Source organism: Siniperca chuatsi, linkage group LG12 (assembly GCF_020085105.1).
Source record: "Siniperca chuatsi isolate FFG_IHB_CAS linkage group LG12, ASM2008510v1, whole genome shotgun sequence".
Taxonomy (NCBI): Eukaryota; Metazoa; Chordata; class Actinopteri; order Centrarchiformes; family Sinipercidae; genus Siniperca; species Siniperca chuatsi.
This window is the reverse complement of record NC_058053.1, coordinates 12,723,240-12,744,746: the sequence shown is the minus strand read 5'-3', so window position 1 is coordinate 12,744,746 and position 21,507 is coordinate 12,723,240. Positions and strand designations below refer to the sequence as shown.

General features: G+C 40.3%; 3 protein-coding genes across 11 annotated transcripts; 1 reads left to right on the top strand and 2 right to left on the bottom strand.

Annotated features, from left to right (window-relative positions):
• Positions 1-17: 17 nt before the first annotated feature.
• tmem169b (transmembrane protein 169b) lies at positions 18-3,967 on the bottom strand. The gene is made up of 3 exons (XM_044218111.1): positions 3,772-3,967; positions 2,780-3,195; positions 18-2,587 (listed from the first exon to the last, which is right to left on the bottom strand). The coding sequence occupies exons 2-3, from the start codon at positions 3,051-3,053 to the stop codon at positions 1,953-1,955; spliced, it is 909 nt and encodes a 302-aa protein (XP_044074046.1). The 5' UTR covers positions 3,054-3,195; positions 3,772-3,967; the 3' UTR covers positions 18-1,952.
• Positions 3,968-4,413: 446 nt separating this feature from the next.
• LOC122886136 (protein SIX6OS1) lies at positions 4,414-10,224 on the top strand. Of its 8 annotated transcripts, XM_044218103.1 has the most exons (15): positions 4,545-4,563; positions 4,697-4,817; positions 5,118-5,174; positions 5,333-5,459; positions 5,602-5,691; positions 5,790-5,977; positions 6,058-6,100; positions 6,195-6,303; positions 6,425-6,566; positions 6,666-6,760; positions 9,181-9,386; positions 9,470-9,605; positions 9,688-9,729; positions 9,823-9,850; positions 9,922-10,224. In XM_044218103.1, exons 2-15 carry the CDS (start codon positions 4,766-4,768, stop codon positions 10,047-10,049), a joined length of 1,443 nt encoding a protein of 480 aa, XP_044074038.1. In that variant the 5' UTR covers positions 4,545-4,563; positions 4,697-4,765; the 3' UTR covers positions 10,050-10,224. The 8 variants fall into 8 exon arrangements, with proteins under 8 accessions (XP_044074045.1, XP_044074044.1, XP_044074043.1 ...); XM_044218110.1 differs by having other exon boundaries at positions 4,414-4,817; positions 6,690-6,754; positions 9,187-9,386; XM_044218109.1 differs by having other exon boundaries at positions 4,415-4,817; positions 6,690-6,754.
• Positions 10,225-10,365: 141 nt separating this feature from the next.
• Positions 10,366-21,440, bottom strand: pfkla (phosphofructokinase, liver a). 2 transcript variants are annotated; one of them, XM_044218097.1, is made up of 22 exons: positions 21,170-21,440; positions 20,056-20,129; positions 19,879-19,956; positions 18,559-18,748; positions 18,021-18,186; positions 17,485-17,529; positions 17,284-17,392; positions 16,951-17,046; positions 16,408-16,500; positions 15,549-15,674; positions 15,390-15,454; positions 15,110-15,173; positions 14,872-15,018; positions 14,690-14,760; positions 13,793-13,880; positions 13,534-13,686; positions 12,842-13,006; positions 12,677-12,738; positions 11,858-11,969; positions 11,614-11,713; positions 11,407-11,512; positions 10,366-11,320 (listed from the first exon to the last, which is right to left on the bottom strand). In XM_044218097.1, exons 1-22 carry the CDS (start codon positions 21,252-21,254, stop codon positions 11,173-11,175), a joined length of 2,343 nt encoding a protein of 780 aa, XP_044074032.1. In that variant the 5' UTR covers positions 21,255-21,440; the 3' UTR covers positions 10,366-11,172. The 2 variants fall into 2 exon arrangements, with proteins under 2 accessions (XP_044074032.1, XP_044074033.1); XM_044218098.1 differs by lacking the exons at positions 19,879-19,956; positions 20,056-20,129; positions 21,170-21,440 and having other exon boundaries at positions 18,021-18,249; positions 18,559-18,696.
• Positions 21,441-21,507: the final 67 nt, after the last annotated feature.

Genomic DNA, 21,507 nt, shown 5'->3' with positions numbered 1-21,507 from the left:
CACAGAGAACAGTGACCTGCTGTGCATTGCTCTTTAATAACACGAAACAAGATGCTGTTTTCTCTTCCACAATATAGATGTAAAATGAACACATAGTTGCGATGTAATGATTTAACACTGTATTTTCATTTGTATGATTCTTTACTTTGCATCCTGTGGTTTCACAACATGTAATGTGGAATACAGACTCAATCCACCATCATTGATCCATTTCCTTACCTGTATGAAAATAAAACTGAATTACGTCTAATCATAAACATTTGAATCAACAAAAATATAAAACACCAACCCCATCCGCTATGTATTTCAGTCATTAATGAAAGCTGTTTGCAATACATTTACTTCAAAGTGCCAGAGTATAAAACACCTAGCTACAACAATTTCAGGCAGTGTACTAGACTTAAATATTCAAAATAAATTAAATCAACATTAAAAATACGACTGTATGGAAATGTAACAGGAGTGCCCAGGTGGAAAATGACAGAGAACATCATTTTACTCGTGTGTGGACCAAAAATGCAAAGACAACACAAGCAGAGATTTAGAGAGTAAGATCACAAACATCTGTGTTGATGGTGCATTAAACATGTCTTACGTGACAATGATAAAACAGAAATTCACCAAAGGCTATGGCTTCACATCATGGCTGGATTAACCTGCTAGGGGGCCCTGGGGCAAAAATGAGCTATGGGCCCATATTGAACCCTCCCTCTCTCTGTACATTGTTCATGTACTCTGTCACCTACATGTACACACATCAAGTACAGAGCACACAGCAGACTACACATGGCAGCTTAATTATAATTAGCCTAGACTACTTCTTGATAAAACACAAATCCTTTTAGGAATATGCACCATGTAAACACAATAGCAAATACAATACAGATATTAAAGGCTAATATTCTATATTTTTCTTATTGTCAACAAAACCTATGAAAAGACCAAAATCAACACTGGATTAACCCTTCTAACAAGTATTTCCTATGTATCCAAAGCCTGAAGTAACTTATTCCATGGTGACATGTTCCTTCATTACCATGAACACATACACTTGAGTTTATTTTAAGTCAATCCCAGATACATGTTGAAAAATAGTCACTGTAGCACCAAATGTAATAAATGTGTTAATCCGCAACTGAAAATAGTCCCCACAGATGTACTATTTACTCCTGTTAACTCCTCCTATTTTTCAAAGATTTACGTCTTCAGCAGGAACCATCGGGTTTGGGGTTGAGTGCCACAGACAGGATAGGGAGGTCAGAATTTTATGAGACAGACTAACACACTGTTGGTTTTGGTCTTTTCATAATTTGTTGACAATAAGAAAAATATAAAGTGAAGCCAGCTTTATCCTTTAAAAACCTGATGCTGACACAGAACCCCTTGCTGACAAGACATTGTCGATCTTACGGTGCTTATTGTTTTAGTCAATGTTATGCTCAATGGTGCATATTCCCATTAAAATTAGTAATTAAGCTAATTTCCTCAAAGTAATTGACACACAATTAACCTGTATCTGGGGCCCTTGGGGCAGTTGCCCACTTTCTCCAGTTGGTAATCCAGCCTTGCTTCAAATACAACTTCACTGAGTGATTAAGATGACTTCACATACAAAACAGCGTTGCCTTTTGAAATGAATGCTGTTTTTTGTGTCCGTGCACAGCACAGTGATCACATACATTTAATTACAGATATTTACAGACAAAGTGAAACTTGGTTTGACTTCCTTCAACAATGTGTGTGTCAGTGTCCACAGCCAGTGTATCTAAACTTTACTATAGGAGGCACCCACATGTATCAAAAGGTCTTTGAGTAGGATTCAGTTAGTGGAGCCAAAATTACCACTCCAAGGTTCAGAGGAATAATTTATAGAGATCTGGATAATAGTTCAGCATTTCAGGACAATTCAGGCAGTGATTGATAAGTTGATTGATAAGTTAACTTCCCATACTTCACACTGATGATGTCTGGGCGAGTTCACTGGGGGCCTTGCTCTGCAGAGTGCCAGAAACAGTATCAGAGTCAAGCAGCTCTACTATGCTATAGGGGGAACAGTCCTCCAGTCCCAGCTTCCCACAGGCCCAGCCGCAGAAGCCTTTCTCCAGGTCTCTCACAGCCTGCCACCACTCGCTGAAGGCCCAGGACACCTGCACCACAGCGGAGTACAGAGCCAGAGACAGCGCCATGGGCATGATGAGCATGGGGTAGAAGATGATGAGGAAGGGGCATATTGTAATCTTGTGCCAGAACGTCCGCTCCTCATTGTACACCAGGAAGACATTGTACCAAGTGAGAGTGCCGTAGTAGAAGGAGGTGATGAAGGAGAGGAGGAAAACCACAGGGGCACAGGAGATGCTCCACAGGACGACATGGGGTCCCTGGCACACACCTAAGCTGCAGGTCCGTTTAGAGCCTTCCCCTGCCTCACACTCTGCATCAAGACGTTCCCTTGACTTAGCCAGATCCCTGAGTTCCTTCTCTGTCAAAGTAAGGTGAATGTCCACCACCTGACCCTTCTTCTTTCCTCGGGTGATGGTGCCTGTCAGGGTCACGTAGCGGCTGTCTGGAGGAAGGCTCCAGCCTCCCCCTGTTGAGAGATAATACAACATAAGACAGTTACCTATATGACAAACAACAAAAAGTAAGGTTTGCTTCATTATGTATCCTCTTGTCCTATGAGACGGAACAGCAGCAGCTCAAAAAGAAAAATATAATTGCATGGTATAAGTAGAACACATGACTGAACTGTTAAAATGAGACATTCTGACACTCCTCTCACCTTCGCCTGTAGGTGTGCAGAGGAATTTAGCTCCCTCCTCTGCGCTCCTCTCTGCTCCCTCCTCACCGCCTTGGTCCTCTCCAGGGGCCCTCTCCATTTCAGAGCGGTAGACAATAATAGACTCTGGACGCGGGTCTTTCTTCTTCCTCCTCTTCCTCCTTATGGAGGGTCCCACTTCTCCATCGTCCACATGGTTCCCTGATACGTCTGACCTTAAGGAGATCATCTGGGGGCTGCCCTCTCCTTCAGTTTGAGGCTCCTCTACCTGTGCCATGCTCTCACCTGATCCAGTAAACTCTCTGACTCTTAGGCTACTTTTTGATGGGTTATATATGGAGACTAATAGTGCAGTCGTTAGCAGCACAAACTGTGTACACCCATTCTGTTTAAGTTTTCAATCTAAGGAAGATTTCCAGCTGAACGATAAGTGATGAAAGCACACACACAAACAGAAAGTGCTATTAAAAAACAGGTTTGCTTTTTTAAAGTCACAATAAAGTAATCCTCTATATACAGTGATCCTGGCCTAGATTCTGCACAGTTGCCTTTTCTGTGATGATGACTGATAAAATCTACCAAATGTCACATTATCATTGATCGAATGGCATTAGGCATCCAAACAGACGGAGACCAAATTGCTCTAGATGGATGACAAACAAAGCATGCTAGATCTGTTTTGAAAAATAAAAGGGGGGGGGGGTTAATGTCTCTCGTTTGCATGACAGCGTAACAATACTCTCAGATGGGCTACGAGTTCAGTGTATTACCATCATCCTATCCCCTTTACTGACAAAAAATCTACACAATTCATAGACGGACTGTAGTGATTTTCCAAAAGAATGCATCATTTGATAAGAGGGGGTGAAATCGACAATGCAAGCCATTCTTCACACAGCTGATCTCCTCCCATTTAAATCCCACCCATGTCCGCTCTTTTGTCCCCAGACGCCAGCCGGCGAACAACATGTACTAGAATTTAAATTCAATCTTACCTTCAATAGTTTGGACGAACACCGGATAGATAAACTATAGCGTGTGAGGATTTATCACTGTATTTGGCTGACACATTGCGGGAGCCCGCACATCACAGCGGTGTGTTTTTGCCGATACAGATGCGCTACGCAAAATGATTTCCAGAATAGCACTAAACCCGCCCACCTATCCAGGACCCTCACTGTCGTCACGTGAACAAGGAAAAATGATGGAAAACAATTCACCTTTGTCTATTAAAAGCACATCTGTCCCAGAGAATGCGAAATGGGGATACATAACCAATATGTCAACTAAAAATAAAATAAATACATGAAAATAAACTATAAAAGTAATACAATGAAGTGTATTTTTCCGATTTTATGCAGAATTTCTTCAGTTGAACCATAGCCTGTTTGCCCTGAAATGTTACTCAACATTGCACTATTTGAATGGGCTCCTGGCGTCATATGTTTTATATAACTATAGTTAAATGAAAAAAAAAATCATAGATATGAAATGTGTAAAGTCAGCGCTAGGGTTAACTTAAGGCTAGCTTAGTAATCACTAGCTTTCACGTAAAAAACATAATAAATTGTTTATCATTCAGGGTTTTTTATACAGTCATGGTCGTTTTTAATATTACCATAACACCTGCTATGATTAGCATTGATATAAAAAGCTGCCAAATGTACAAAGCTAACTATGCTAACATCAGTTCCAGCTAAACCGACAAACCCTTAACAGTTAAATTAAGACGTTAACGTTACAGAACAACTGAGTTTGCTGAAATATATCAGGCTTCTCAAACTGTTGTCAGTGCATCCAATTTACATTTAACTAAAAGCTAACCCTTATATCGTGGCTCTATTCATTTAAATAATAGGTTGAAGCCTTGTCCCTCCACCCAAGTTCATTATAATTAAGACCTTTCTTTTACGTTGAAAGGATGAACGTTTGAACCGTTGTGTCAACAGCAGCAGCCCGCCACGTCGCTAACGTTAGGCTGGTGTAAAAATGAACGACCAATACTCACTTGATAATATTGACAGCCTCCTCTTTCAGTTTGGTGAGTTCAGTTATTGAGTTTATTGTAGGTTAGCAGTTGTAGTTTTGCTCTCTTTTGATGTTTGCTTGGCTTACAATGTAAAGGTTTAGCTAACGTTAGCTGCTAGGCTAAAGGTGAAGTAGCAAGCTAGTTTTGGTGTTGTAAACTAACCTAGCTTAAGCTAATTCAGGTGAAGAGGCAATAACACTTATACTAATAATAACATAATAATAATAATAATACTACTACTACTGATAATAATAACATAGATAATAGTTAGTTTCAAAAAAGATAACACTAACTCTTGTTTGTATTTTATAGCTCTTCAAACTCGGGAGCTTTCCCTAAAGAAGAATGCAATCAACCAACAAATTAAAGGTAACATTATGTCCTCCAGTTATTCTTCTTAACCTAGCTAGTAGTTATATACGATTAGACATTTTTATGAAAGACAGGCAAACAAACAAACAGTTAGTGTACCATAGATTTTATGTTGTGAAATGGTGTCCATCAAGTGTTCCCATTCTTGTCAACAGTTTGCAGAGCTGACATTGCTGAGAGGAGGTCTCACATTGAAACAGTTCGCAGAAATACAAAGAAACTTGAGCTAGAAATCAGGGTGAAGCAGAGCTCTGTGATACATAATAAAGAAAATGCTAAAAGGTATGATGAGTAGGTAATACATGGGCCAAACCATGATGGATCAAGATAAGTGATACATAATCAAATTTTACATTTAACTTAACATAAGCAGTGCAGTGTAGTATGGATATTCATATATTACTTGTCATCCATGTAACTTTAGCATGAAGGCGATTAACAGCCTGCTTCTTCAGTATGAGCAGACAATGAAAGAAGAACTGGAGAGCAGAAAAGCCAGCTACAACCGTGACATGTGGGTTCAGTTAGCTGTGGTGTTTAATTGTGTTTAAATACATTTTTGTGGGCAATGATATAAATAGCTGAATTGTTCTTCATTTGTAACCCAACAAGGGAAGTTTACGAAGAGAGAATTGCAAGCTATAAGAAGATATTCCACTCGCATAAAGAATATTATTACCAAAATCCTCTGGCTCAAAAGCTCCTCGTGCTGCAGGCGGAAAAAGAGGAGATTGAGTGTAGGATCAAGGCTTGTGATGATCGAATAACAATGAAACAGAAGGAGCTGGACCATCTCACTGGTAATAAACTTTTTATATCATCACAACTTGCTCTGGTAGAGCTGAAATATTTACAGTTAATTTAATTTCTGTCTGACCAGGTCCCCCAGTCAGTTCTTCTTCTCCTGAGAAACTACCAGACAGGTAACTTTCATTAAATCATATAGATAACAAAGAATAATGATGCATAGCCTCCAGCAAAGTTCAGTTTTACTCTGATTGAGTCTTTTCTTCCTAGTGTTTCTGGCCAGCAGCCCATAACAGAACCAGAGAAACAATTAGATCCTCAGACAGAGGACAGTCATTCTTCCATTGACATCTCCTCTCTTAATCTCAACCAGACAAAGGTACTCGGATACATCGATCAATACTAACAGCACTGTAAAGTTGTCGAAATTCTAGCAATTATAAAATGTAAAAGGTGAAGCTGGCCCTGTTATAACCAACCACTTTGATAAACCTGAGCAGATCTTGCAGAATGGTCATAAAACTTCTGTAGAGGGAAATGATGAAGAAAGTCGTGAGGAAAACAAGGTCCAGGATGCTACCGCCTGCAGCCCTTCCCCAGAAGAAGCAAGCAATGAGCTGTGGTCATGTCAACAGTTGGATGGTAAGAAGAGGAAAGTCTGATATGTATTTCAGTTAATGCCAGGACTTTACACACCACGTGGCATGTTTTTCATGTTTGGATGTTTATGTTACATCAAAGCCCATCAGCAGACTATTTCTTCAGAACAAAGATGGCCAGAAGTGATGCACGCAGAGGAGCAGGACCAGGAAACTGGACCAGAGGACCAGGTCTTGGTAATGTTACTCTACTATACCCAGACTGACCTTAAAATGGCCACTTATCCCAATTTACCAAAAACTAAGTTACATTCTTATTTGTTGCAAGAAATAAATATGCAAGATTCTTCATCTGCAATACATTTAAATATTCATATTGGTGGTTAAAAAGTGGGATATGTCAAGAATAACTATCTTCTTCTTCTTTTCCTTTCGGCTGTTCCCTTTCAGGGGTCGCCACAGCGAATCATGTGCCTCCATCTAACCCTGTCCTCTGCATCCTCTTCACTCACACCAATTAACTTCATGTCCTCTCTCACTACATCCATAAATCTCCTCTTTGGTCTTTCTCTAGACCTCCTGCCTGGCAGCTCCAACCTCAGCGTCCTTCTACCAGTATGCTCACAGTCTCTCCTCTGAACATGTCCAAACCACCTCAATCTGGCCTCTCTGACTTTATCTCCGAAACATCTAACACGAGCTGTCCCTCTGATGTACTCATTCCTGATCCTGTCCGTCCTCGTCACTCCCAAAGAGAACCTCAACATCTTAAGCTCTGCTACCTCCAGCTCTGCCTCTTGTCTTTTCTTCAGTGCCACTGTCTCTAAACTGTGCAACATCGCTGGTCTCACCACCGTCTTGAACACCTTTCTTTTCATTCTTGCTGATACTTATTTATCACACAACACACCCGACACTTTTTTCCACCCGTTCCAACCTGCTTGCACTCGCCTCTTCACCTCTTTTCCACCGTCTCCATTGCTCTGAACCGTTGACCCTAAGTACTTAAAGTCCTGCACCTTCTTCACCTCTGCTCCCTGTAACCTCACCGTTCCACCTGGGTCCCTCTCATTGACACACATGTATTCTGTCTTACTGCGGCTAAGCTTCATTCCTCTGTTTTCCAGAGCAGACCCCCATCTCTCTAGATTTTCCTCCACCTGCTCCCTGCTCTCACTACAAATCACAATGTCATCCACAAACATCATAGTCCATGGAGATTCCTGTCTAACCTCATCTGTCAGCCCGTCCATCACCAGAGCAAACAAGAAGGGGCTCAGAGCCGATCCTTGATGCAGACCCACCTCCACCTTGAACTCCTCTGTCACACCTACAGCACACCTCACCATGGTCTTACAGCTCTCATACATGTCCTGCACCACTCTAACATACTTCTCTGCCACTCCAGACTTCCTCATATAATACCACAGCTCCTCTCTCGGCACCCTGTCATACGCTTTCTCTAAATCTACGAAGACACAATGCAACTCCCTATGACCTTCTCTGTACTTCTCCATCAGCATCCTCAAAGCAAATACTGCATCTGTTGTACTCTTTCTAGGCATGAAACCATATTGCTGCTCACAAATGCTCACCTCTGCCCTTAGCCTAGCTTCCACTACTCTTTCCCACAACTTCATTGTATGGCTCATCAGCTTTATTCCTCTGTAGTTGCCACAGCTCGGTACATCTCCCTTGTTCTTAAAAATTGGCACCAGTACACTTCTCCTCCATTCCTCTGGCATCATCTCACTCTCCAAGATCTTGTTAAACAAACTAGTCAGGAACTCTACTGCCACCTCTCCTAGACACTTCCATACCTCCACAGGTATGTCATCAGGACCAACTGCCTTTCCACTCTTCATCCTCTTCAACGTCCTCCTCACTTCACTCTTGCTAATCTTTGCTACTTCCTGCTCCCCACCAGTCACATCTTCTACTCTTCGTTCCCTTTCATTTTCCTCATTCATCAACTCTTCAAAGTACTCCTTCCATCTTCCCATCACACTCCTGGCACCTGTCAATATATTTCCATCCTTATCTTTAATCACCCTAACCTGCTGCACATCCTTCCCATCTCTATCTCTTTGTCTGGCCAACCTGTACAAATCCACCTCTCCCTCTTTAGTGTCCAACCTAGCATACAAGTCCTCATATGCTCTTTGTTTGGCCTTTGCCACCTCTACCTTCACCTTATGCTGCATCTCCCTGTACTCTTGTCTACTCTCTTCAGTCCTCTCAGTGTCCCACTTCTTCTTAGCTAACCTCTTTCTCTGTATACACTCCTGCACTTCCTCGTTCCACCACCAAGTCTCCTTGTCCACGTTCCTCTTTCCAGATGACACACCGAGTACCCTCCTACCTGTCTCCCTGATCACATTAGCAGAGTCTGTCTCAGCTCCTCCCTGAAAACTACACGACATTCTTCCTTTTTCAACTTCCACCACTTCGTCCTCTGCTCTGCCTTTGTCCTCTTCATCTTCCTCAATACCAGAGACATTTTACACACTATCATCCTGTGTTGTCTGGCTACACTCTCCCCTACCACTACTTTACAGTCAACGGTCTCTTTCAGATTACAACGTCATGTCAAGAATAACTATCCTAGTTGTATAACAAAAATACCACCCTACTAATGAAACAGAATTTCTGCATAGGAACAGCAGTCCACTGTATCAGACATAGAGGAGGTAGTGGAGGAGGAGATGGAGGAAAGAGTAGCTATAGAGGAAGAGCAGGCACCAAGTGAAGAGCGCAACAAGGGACTCACTGCTTTTCCTCAGTCATCATTTCAAGAAACTAATCCCCAGTCCTCCCCGGCAAAAATGACAGCTGTGCCTTCAACCCCAACATTCCCATTTAAGTAAGGCTTTGTCTGAGTTGTCCAACACTTTGAATCACTGTCAGACAGCTTCTAAGAACTATGTTTTCATGCTGCTGTTTCAGCTTCAGCCCTGGCGGCTCCCCACATCGAGGTACCTCTGATACCAAATCTCCAGCTTTCCTGTTCTCTCTGAACTCTGATCCTAGCACCCCGGGCTTCTCTGGATTTGGATTTGACGTCGGCTCATCGCAGGATGAGGTGAGGAGTGAGCAAAACGAATAAGTGATTTGACAGAAATTACGTTTCTTAGTTTTGGAATTACCTCCAAGTTTCTTTACAGGACTCATCTTTCGCTTTCACCAGCTCTTTTTTCAATGAGAAGGTACTGCATTTTCACTGTAACCCCTCTTTATTTCATATATTAGAACCAAATATACCAAAGCTAAAATACCAAACTGTGTTCATCTCTTTTCAGAAAACCAAAGAATCAAAGTCTTCAAGCTGTAAGTATCAAATCTATTTTTGTGATGTTTGTTACCTGCTTTAAACTACAGGTATGTATGTTATTTTTCAGGCTCTGAGTTCCTGTTTGGCCAACCAGAGCAAAATGAAGACTTCCAGTTTGCTTTTACCTCAAAGAGCCCTCAGACAACTAACAAAGATAACACCAGGGATGATTTTCCATTTTCATTCAACTTTTGAGAGTTTGAAAACATCTGAATTGCTGAATTATTGTTTGTAAGACTACTTTGTTATGTATTTTCTTCTGTAATGTTTTCATATAGTTGGGGAAATGACAAATACCTTTTATAATGGTGTTAAACCTTCATGGTTTAACACCATTATAAAACTTCAAATAGTCTCAATAGTCAAAAAAAGTTTGCCATGTAGGACGTTTCTAATATAATTTTTTTTTGTTCTGTTAAATGATTGGTTAATGATTGGTTAAATTAAATTAATATATTAATATATTATTACAATAGCTATTCACACCACAATGAACATATTTCTAACATTATCACTGTTGAATAACATTTTATTGAAGATATAGCATTAGTATCAAAATAATACAACAAATACATTCATATTTCTTTACAGATTTCTCTATTTTAAGTACAGTAGTTGTGAAGCTTATTGTAATAAACTGCGTGTTGATATTTTGTGATTTGCTGTTTGTATTAATTAATGACAGAAGCAGTGTTTCAGTCCTATACAGTGTATAAATCAAAGGAAATTTACATCTCACTGGTCCCATGAGTCACATTCTGTCATTACATGAGTTTAACATGTATCAGAAGACTATCTCAAACAAACCACTGGGGCTCTCCAACTTTAATTTTTGTGCAAATTATAGAGGGGCTCCAAAATTTAGTAGCTCTCATTTTTAGCTAATGAAACCTATTACAATATGAATATACTCACTTCTTTTACTTAAGCTTCTTGATCAGATTATTTATGTATGTGATTATAAAAGCAAACCATTGATATCACACCACATACAATCTGCTGTTTTTAGCTTCATGGCACACCTGGTTGTTTTTTTACGCAGTGATTTGACTGTACAAAGGCTCGCTTGGCACAAGGAATAGCAAAGTCTGCTCTGTATTGAATGCCTCATTCAATAAATGAATACTTGAAGTACATTTTTATATTATTTAATATACTGTAGCTACTATGACACTGACGACAGATTGTGATCAATGCTGGTTTTGAAAAGTCTTGAGTCCTGTAAATATATATAGCAGCAGATTGAAAACCATTCTTAAAGTGTGATGGACAGATAAGGGTCAAAAAGTTCAGAGAGTATACTGTAGTTGTAGAGAGCCTAGAACCCAGAGTCGATGCTGATGGAGCGTCGAGTCACATGTTCAATCTCTCCTGGGACATATTCACAGAAGCTGGTTTGGTACTTGGCTAACATTTTTAGCATCGGCCGAAGATTATACCACCACTGGACCTTGGGCATCCGGTGCCTGAAAAACAAAAGGTATAATTCACATATTATTAACAGTGACTAATAATGAACACTTGTTATTTGACAAAAACTGAATTTGCTTACTCAAAATCAGTCACAGCCTTTAGTTCAGTGACGGGGCTGAATGAGATGACTTTCCTGTTGAGGCCAAGCACACACGCTGTATCTGGTGAGTTGGCAAACACGCGGCCTGGTGGGAGAAAACAGTGCAATCATTACATCGCTGTGGTTTGACTTTGGGTTTCTGAGCAATTTATTTACGTCGACTATGACTTTATATAGTAACTCTACCTTGTCTGAAGTTTTCAGTCAACCTCTCTGAAATCCACTGCACAGCCCTCACACCCAACTTAGTGCCAAAATTTCTATCAAAGGGAGAAGGTGCCCCTCCCTAGAGCACAAACACACAAGCTGAGTATAAATATGTTGCAAGACTGTCTCTTCTCAGTATATGTGCCACTGTAATTGATATCATTAGTAAGTTTCAAAGCTGTGTTTTGCCAGAGTTGATGGATCTTGTATGGTGGCTCCGTACCTGCTGAAGGTGTCCCAACACATTGACTCTGCAGTCAAAGATGCCCTTCCCCTCTGATGAATACAGCCTATGGATGAAATCTGTCGTGTAGTTTTCATGGCATTTTTCATTCCTGTTTTGACAGAGAAAACAACAACAACGGAAAAACTAAACCTATACTAAAATATATACAGTGTGATATGATCCAAATATGCTGTGCAGTATGTCCTTTTTAATTTGTTTTGTTAAAATCAAATGGTTAAGATTTTTAGCATTTTTTTCTAAGGATAGCAATGTCCTTCGCTCGGTTGGTCCGCCACTTTGGTCCAGACTGAAATATCTCAACCACTTTTGGATCAATTCCCATGACATTTTTTACAAACTATAATGTTCCCCAGATGATAAATATCCTACTGAGTCTGATGATCCTCAAACTCAAAATGTGCAGTTTGTCCAATTCTTTGGTTTATGACTAAATACCTGCAAACAAATAATTCCTATCAGCCTCAGCTGTACTTTGTGTTTAGCAAATGTTAACATGCTAACACGCTAGGTGGTGAACCTGATAAATGTTAACTACCAAACATCAGCATGTTAGCATTGTCACCATGGTGTTAGCATTTAGCTTAAAATCCCTCAGAGAGCTGTCTTGTTTCAAAAAAATTGAGATATATGTACATACTTGCACACCATTTAGTAAGCCTACAACAGATAGCATGAGGGCAGCAAAAACAGATGGAACGTAGATGACACTTTTTTCCATTAACTTCTGCAGCTGGCATCGCATGAGAATCTCTGTATGAATGTATGATTGTATGGAGATGAATGAGTGTTTTGTACCTCAGTATTAGACCCCGCTGGATGTCCTTCTTCATCTTTTCAGTTAAATGATCCACATTGGTCTACCAAAAGGCCAGATAATTAAAGAGAGAGAAAGCTGTGAACATTATAGACAAAAGGGAAAGAAAAAAAAAAAAACAGCAGAGGATTTTCTTTTGGTCTTACCTTCAGGTCGTGGATGTCGAAGGGGTCTTCAAAGATGTAGGCTGCGTCAGCACCCACAGCTATACCAGTGCTGGTTGCCAGATAGCCACAGAATCCACCCATAGTCTCCACCACAAACACTCGTCTCTTGGTCCCGCTGGCAGACTGCTTGATCTTGTCGCAACCCTGAAGAGGAAATCGAAATGTGAAAGGAGAGAGTGGCAATTGAACGCAGGGTCAAAGGTGTGGGCCTGGAAGTGGAGAAAGAGTCAACTTTAACTTATTCCTAATTAACCCTCACCTATACTGTACTGTATACAGATTTGGAGCCCACTATACAGCCTCTAGAAAGAGCAAGAGACAAACCAGAAAGGAGCAGCTTGAAAAGAGAATAAGTTGCTCCTCAAGAAGGATTGTTTTGGACAAAGCACCGTTAGTGTGTTTATGTACTTTTTCCAGGTGTGGTGCTTTATATAGAAGTACAGGGGTGAACTAAATTGCTGCCTGTCTTCGCAAAGTTTAAAGATAAAAACTAAAGCTCTAAATACTCACTGTCACCCCTGTTTTGACTAAGTATACAGTGTTCAAAGTGTATCTCGGTAATACGGAACCTCATACTAGATGTGATGTTTTCCAGTTTGGTTCAGTCTCCATTCATGTTAATCCTGAAACATCAAAGTCGCACTGTTAATTTGCCATCTGCTCAGCATTACCTCCATGGCAGCATTGACAGCCGTGTCTGCTCCCAGGCTGAAGTCGGTTCCAGGGACGTTGTTGCTGATGGTAGCAGGGATTACACACATGGGGATGCAGAGCTCATCATAGCGACCCCGGGCTTCAAACAGCTGCAGCACACCTTCGTACCCCTTTGAAAGTCACCAAGAGGTAGACTGAAAACCTCTTTGATGTAACATTGACACTATAAATTAATATACAAGTAATTCATTTCTGGTTCTTTGCCTGACACTCTACCTCAAACCCTCCAATTACAAGCAGAGCTGAGATGTTGAACTTAGTGATGGTTTCCACAATCTTCTCCATGTGTTTGTTTGGAAGTGTTCTGAAATAGGACATGAAACAGAAATCAAAAATCACAGCCTGTGAGAACAGTTGTATAATTTCTCCTTTGGCTTTGGAGGATGTTGTGTCAAGTCTGAGAAATTACTAAGTGAAATCACTCTGGTCTCTCAGCTTTGACTCAGAGACTACATATTTTTACCAGAAAATCTGCACTACAAACCCGGGCCCTTGAATTTATAAGATGTGGGTGGGAAGGTCTAACAAAAGACGATACTGGGAACATTATGGGAACTGTAAGATCCAGTGTTTTTGAAAGATGACACATACTAGTGAGTAAGCCAGGATATTTTAGCCTCTGCTAGGTCTGGAAAATATTGAAAAAAAATCCTCTATCACAGTATAGATAATTAGGTATATTAAAAGGGTAGGATTATTAAAATATCAACACTATCAATATATCAAGTATATTGTGATACTTGATTTTTCATAAAATGTACATTTTATTTAAATAATATTATTTAAATTTAAATATTAATGGATGTTATAATTAGACAAAAATGTCTGTTTTGGCTAATATAGCAAATCAAACACCTGACAAATCAAGGTACTTTATCACATTAATGCAAAAATTATAAAAATCCAATTTTGCTGTAATGCAGACCTGCTGATTGATTTTCCACATTGCCCTCAATGACCAATACACCCAGGGATGTGACAGGGATCCCTAACACAGTATAAACGGTATGGCAAAATCTCTGGCAGTTGACAAAATTATATTGTCTCATGGAGTACTCTTAAGATTACTTAAATATGTTCATATTATAGAAATCAAAGTGTCCTGTTGCTCACCGTTTTGTGCCCAGCAGTGAGCCCCCTTGGCCGGTCCATCCCGCCACACTGTGCCATTCCATCTCAAAAACCTGCAAACAGAAAGGAGTCAGTACTGAACAGTTTCCTCTCAGTCTCATGCAGGTTATTTGTGGCTAAAATCTACTGCAGTGTGGTAAAGATGTAGTGGTAGAAGCCCTCACCGCTCCGTCGGCAAGTCCTTGAAAGCCATCGTGGACAGCGTAGACCTTGTGTCCTTGAGTGAGCGCTAACCTCGCAGCAGACCTCACAGCTGCATTCATCCCTGCTGCCGGAGCTCCCACATTCAGAATAGCCAAAGAGAAATTGCTCTGAGGGAACATGAGTATTAATACGCACATTAGAGATTGGTGATTCTTTTCCATGTGTGCACGTGTGTGTTCATGTTAGTGAGAAACTTACCTCAGACTGGGCATGCTTCTCGAAGGCAAGAAGCTTGTAGATGTTCCAGTTGTTCTCAAAACTCCTGCAAGAAATTCATTATTTTTAGCTTGGTCTTGTTTATTATTTGCACATAAAAAACAACAAAATTAAATAGTGTGCATGATAAAATTAATATGAATGGATGATACATTTATGAGGGATTTTGTAAAGGACAACAAAGGAAATTTGTTGACATACATCAAGGCTTTGCATTATATTATAGCAAATGAATATACATGAAAGAAATCTCAGCTCTCACCCTCCACGCAGTTGGACAACCTCATCAAACCTTTTCTCATTCATGGCCGTCTGCACCAACTTAGTCTGCAAATGATAAATAATGAAAAATACAGCAACCTCCCACTGTTTGAGAGTGTGTCCATTAAAATCAATTACAGAAGAGAGGAGAGCGACTCACCATCTCCACACACTCCATTAGAGGCAGACGAACAGCATGGTTACCTGAGAGGCCGATGGCACAGGCTGGGGTGTCAGGAGAGGCCTCCATCAGGGCAACCACCGCCTCCACACCCAACTTACTGCTCTGAAAACACAAGCAAGTCCACGCATGTGCATTTAAATGCATAGATAATGAATTTTGGTTAGTATCACCTCCTACTCATCAGTATTGTCTTGTATTGGTTATATGGAGGATGATTTGACCATGTTTAGGTTTACTGAGGATATGTAGGAAGTATTGAAGTAGGAAGAGTCAAGTATGGAAAAGTCAGATTTCCCCCAGAATCATTTCTGATTCTCATATGCCTGCCAGCTAAATTTGAAATGTATTGCCATATTGATAAATATCTGCTGAGTTTGTTATGTTCAACATCAGGACATCTTATTGTGTGTTACACCACTTATACTGTACAATGGCCACTCAACAAAAGTAAAGGGAGAAATGCATTAAATTGTCATGCATTCTTTGCAGTAAGTTCGGCTTAGTTCAGATTTGGCAGTCAAAATTTACTGTCACAGTAAAAATTGTCAAGAATTGTCGCAATGATTACCAGCAATTAACCTTGCACACTGATTTTCAGCAATGATTAGTTTTGTGGTGTAATAATTGATTTTAATGGACACCTGCCAGCCATTCAGAAACAATTTTTTCAACAACTATTTTCCCTGGTCGTATTAACATTCTTATATAAAAGGCTATGAGAGGCATATTCTACGTTTCGGCTCTTTAGATCTGCAGTTGATGCAATTAAATGTTCAAACGATTGCTGAAATAGACCATTTGTATGGAAAAAGAGTCAGTATGTTGTCCAACTCACCAGTATTCTGTCAAATGCTGAGGGAGTTCCTCCTCGCTGAACATGGCCGAGTACGGTCACTCTGGTATCATAACCCAGCCTCGTCACCACCAGCTTCAAACAGACATGGAAGCAGTTCAGTGTATTAGGGGTTTGTCATTTAGCAGGCATGCACAACAGAGAGACAATGAAAGAAAAGTCCTTTATACACATTTGAGAGGAAACTCTTCTAAAGCATTTTACAAATCATAGTTTCAGGCTTGCCAACCAACAAACAACGACCTATCCTTCATATGTATCTCCTGTGTTACATTATCAGCAAAACTGACATAAATGTCACAATGCATTCTCTGTTGATACGGAGTAAAGGTGTCTTTCATTCATCTTTCATTTACTACGCACATTTGAACACTGAACTGAACTGCTTTCTGCTAGTTCAACCTTTGCTTGTTAAACATTTGAATGATATTTCAACATCAAACTACCTCTTGGTTGTTGGGCAGCTGTTACATACAGTATAGACAGCCATCAATCATCCCCACATCCTTAAATCGTTGAACTTACATCTTTTACGTAAGTTGAGGAGATGGCCTTGCCATTTATGTCAATGGCTCCTTCTGCGATGATTATAATGTTGAGTCTTGACCCATTTATGCGGCTCTGGAGGTAAAGAGATACATACATACTAACCAGTAAGTCTGTAAGCACAATCCTGCTTCTCAGTACTGTAGTTTAAGAGAGGAAATTCAGCCTCCTCTATTCTTGAAATGCTTGTAAACCAAAGAGCACGTCTATATTTATCCTACTTCAAAACAGATTAACCTCTCCTGTAAATACATATATAAGTATGTGCCTGGGGCTAATATATAGTCTTCCTCACTATTATTCGTGTCTTACCCCCTCAAGACGGGCACACATAAGGTCCTGCCAACCCTCATGGGGAGGAGCCTCTGGAATGAAAAGCCAGTCTGCCCCAGATGCCAGTGCTGACACCAAGGCCAGATATCTAGAATAATAGCAGACAGCAATAGCGCAATAATTTGTTTTATTCAGTGTCAGTGTATAAAGGATAGAAAAATGGGTCAGAGTGTTACTTACCCACAGTGTCGCCCCATGACTTCCAGAACAAAAGTGCGCTGGTGGCTGTAGAAGGTACACAACATTTATACTGAAACAAGCTTATTAACATTTGCAGCAACTATGTGAGCATACAAACAGAGAATTTTTCAAATAGTAGCAACATGTCGAGATCCAAGGGCAAGTCTGGGCAAGATCATAGAAATCATGGCAAACAAGCGTGAATGGGAGAGTGGGAATGGGAACAGTCCAAACCCCAAAGATACAGTTTGCTATCATATATGACAAAGAAAAAGCAGCAAATCCTCACATTTTAGAAGCTGGAAACAGAGAATCAATTAATCAACTAATCGTTTCAGCTGTAGTCTGATACCAATATATCTATTACTGCTAGAAATATATCTACAGCATTTACATTTTCTCCAGTAAATGTTATATCTTCATATTCTATAACTAACAAATGAGTATCACTTTTGTCAGCGACCTCATAATAATTGCTCTGATGAAACACCAGCTGCTTCAGTGCTGCCACTGTTCAATATCACACAGTGTCTGACCTTTGTGCAGTGGTCATGATAGCATCAATTATCTCCATGATGCGGTGCAGCGCAGAGTCAGCGCCGATGGTCATGTCGCTGCCGCAGAAGTCGTTGTCGATGGAGCCCACAAGCCCCACGATGTTCAGGTGGTTGTACTGCTTGGCCAGAGTGTCTGTGATCCTTCCTGAAGTAGCACACATGCACACGCACACGCACACACTGTTGTCGATGTCACACTAGCAGCTTCCTATTATACACACCAAAGCAAAAGGAAATAATCATCATATTCTCTAGCTTGTTCATATAAAGAACAAGCTAGAGAATGATTCATGAATATAAATGGTAACTTTGTGGATGATACCACTCTTTAACTGTCTATATACAGTACCAGTGTTGACATGAAATTATGCAAAGCTGATCCCATACCCTGGACAATGGAATAGAATTAAATGTTATTTAGCCTAATGTTTCCAATATGCAGTATGAGTAAATAATGAGGGTAAACTTATTTTTTAAGATTTAGTGACAAGACAATGGTTTCTTGAGTGCACTTTACCTTTCTGTACGAGCTCCGCCAGCAGACCGCTCCACTCACTGCGAAAGATGTTGGCTCCAGTGAGGCTGCCGTCTCCACCACACACACATAGGTTGGTGATGCCTTTCCTCACCAGGTTGAAGGCGGCGGCGAGTCGGCCTTCACGAGTTGTGAAGGCCTTGCATCGGGCGCTACCTATCACAGTCCCACCCTGCAGTCATATAACAAGTCACAAACCAAATCAAGACAAACAGGACATTGTAATCTGTCACTGAAAAATGTCACACTAAATGACAGAAACCTTTCTTTTTGCTCTGGCTCCTGGTGGTATTGTTAAGATGCGTCGAATCACTGAGATGGAAGTTTCAGATTAAATGAAATGCAAGCAGGGATTGGAAACAGAGCCAGATCACAAGTTGAGACATATTTGTGATGCAAATCCACCTCCTATACAGCAGTGGTTCCCAACTTGTGAGTTCTGACCCCCTTAGATAAATCTAAGGGGTTATGAGATAATTATTAGTCAGACATTAAAAAAAGCAATATTCTGCTAAATAAGATTAGGTTTATTTAAAAATAATTAAAATTAAACATTTGAACTGCTCAAAATGCATAACCATGAACCCTGAGACACGGGATGCTAAGTAGACACTGCTTTGTATTAAGGCGTCATAAACAAAAAAGAACCAGAGCTATACAGAATCTAGACATATCTGGATACAGGTTACTATAAGTTAAACACAATAATAAAAAACAAACAATAGATTTGCCCTTCAGTACATTTGCTGCATGAATTTAAGACAAGCAATGCAAAAAGGACATTTGGACTGCTTATAATATTCTTTTGAATAGTGCAACTTGCTGCTTCTTAGACTGATAAAGCTTAAAGCACATGCAGAAGGCCCCTTACCAGATTATAACCAGTATTAGACAGGCAGGGAGAGAGGAGATGAGAGGAGATGAGAGGAGATGGACGAAATAAAAAACCATAAAAAGGAAAGAGAAATAGAGGGAGATATTTAAGACCAGAAAGAAACAACAGCAATTCTAAATCATAATACAAATAAGGAACAATAGGCCTTTTTCACAGCAGATATTTTGAAATGTGACAGTAAAGAAAAGCACAGGTGTAAATAATAAAATGAATGGTGGTTCTGCTGTTGTGCTTATAGCGTAGCTTGTTACTGGGACACCTGAAGAGAACGAGTCATCGTTAATGTTATTTGTAACACCTGTGCTTTTCCTAGTATGACAAGTCACAGTGTCTGCTGTGAAAAATGCATATTATAGCTACCTTTACCAGTGCTGTCAACAGTGACTGATGATAATATTTGAACCTACCAGTTGGATGATGTTGGTCACACTGTGCCAGTGTGCCAGTTTGATGTTGTCTCCCCCATCCACCAGGCCCTGGTATCCCTGAAACGTAATAGTCATTTCCAAATTGCATGTTAATGATAAGCACAATAAAGACCTAACTCAATGTGTATGTTTAATAGGGTCAAACAGCTTGTTTACCTCATAAATAAGATAGACCTTGGCCCCCACATAGATGCCCATTCTGGTCACAGCTCGGACAGCAGCATTCATCCCTGTGTCAAGGACAGTTGCACAAAAATATTAGATTCACCTCTGCTTCTCACAACCTGTTGCACAATTACCCTGCATGAGGAAATCAAACACTGTGGTGGATATGACTTCATTATGTCTTATTGGGCAAAGGTGCCACCCGCTCCGTGGAGACAGTAACCACAGTCGTTGATAAGAATTACTTAAACAGACCCTCACACTGACCTACAGATAATAAGTACTTCCTCCACCAGTGGCGGAGGAAGTACTCAGATCTTGTACTTAAGTAAAAGTAGCAATACCACAGTGTAGAAATACTCTGTTACAAGTAAAGGGCATGCATTCAAAGTTGTACTTAAGTAAAAGTACAAAAGTATTAGCATCAAAATATACTTAAAGCACGAAAAGTAAAAGTACTCATTATGCAGAATGGCCCATTTCAGAATAATGTATTTTATTATTGGATTATAATTACTCACTTTATTGTTGCAGCTGGTAAAGGTGGGGCTTATTTTAATCACTGTATATACTTACTGCGGGGCAGCCTGTGAATTTTCCCCTGGGAAAGTCTTGTTTCATTTTATCTTAATCTATGCATCATAATTTATTTGTTGATTAGATTTTGTTTTATTAATCTGATTCTGCAAAGCAACTAAAAGCTATCAAATAAATGTAGCGGAGTAAAAAGTACAATATTTGCCTCTGAATTGTAGTGGAGAAGTATAAAGCAGCAGAAAATGGAAATACTCAAGCAAAGTACAAGTACCTCAAATTGTCCGTAATTACAGTACTACAGCAAGTGTACTTTCCACCGTTGTGAGTTACATGTAATAACGTTATAGGTCTTGCTGTATGTATGCAGCCCACACACGACCTTTGACACTATCCAACCGTTGGATCAGATTGTCAGTTAGTTTTCACTCAACTTTCCATAAACAAACGGCTTGTTTTTCCTGCTTATGTTAACATTTGTTGAAGACACCTAGCTTAATATCTAGCATACATGCACATAAAGGCTACTAGCTGCAATATAAAGCTAACTTGGCTGAGATTTCGAAGTCACCTTGTGCATCTCCACCGCTGGTCAGCACTGCCATGGCCCGACCAGCTCCCGTCATCTTCAGCTTCTCCAAGTCCATCGAAGACATTTCGACAACCTCAGTTTACAACAACGAAACTGGGCCAAAATGAAGAAATGTCTGTTAACTAGCAAAATAAAGTGGTTCCTTTGGTAAGTCCAAGTTGATCCAGATGTCGCTTCCTCGTTTTCAGCAGGTTAAAGCCTCAGTAACCTTACAGCAGTTACACCTCTTCAGGGTTTGACTCCGCCCCCGTCCACAGGAGAGCTCGAGGAGCGGAGTACAGTCAGCGTTCATTTTATGGCCCCGCACCGTCCGGTAG

Coding starts and splice junctions, on each gene's coding strand:
- tmem169b (XM_044218111.1), bottom strand. CDS start 3,053: ATGGCACAGGTAGAGGAGCCTCAAACTGAAGGAGAGGGCAGCCCCCAG. Junction 2,588..2,779: donor CTGCACACCTACAGGCGAAG/GTGAGAGGAGTG, acceptor ATCTCTCAACAG/GGGGAGGCTGGAGCCTTCCT.
- LOC122886136 (XM_044218103.1), top strand. CDS start 4,766: ATGAACGACCAATACTCACTTGATAATATTGACAGCCTCCTCTTTCAG. Junction 5,978..6,057: donor GGAGCTGGACCATCTCACTG/GTAATAAACTTT, acceptor CTGTCTGACCAG/GTCCCCCAGTCAGTTCTTCT. Junction 6,761..9,180: donor GACCAGAGGACCAGGTCTTG/GTAATGTTACTC, acceptor ATTTCTGCATAG/GAACAGCAGTCCACTGTATC.
- pfkla (XM_044218097.1), bottom strand. CDS start 21,254: ATGTCTTCGATGGACTTGGAGAAGCTGAAGATGACGGGAGCTGGTCGG. Junction 17,393..17,484: donor GTCATGGGGCGACACTGTGG/GTAAGTAACACT, acceptor CTATTATTCTAG/ATATCTGGCCTTGGTGTCAG. Junction 13,881..14,689: donor TCACTGCTGGGCACAAAACG/GTGAGCAACAGG, acceptor GTCCTATTTCAG/AACACTTCCAAACAAACACA.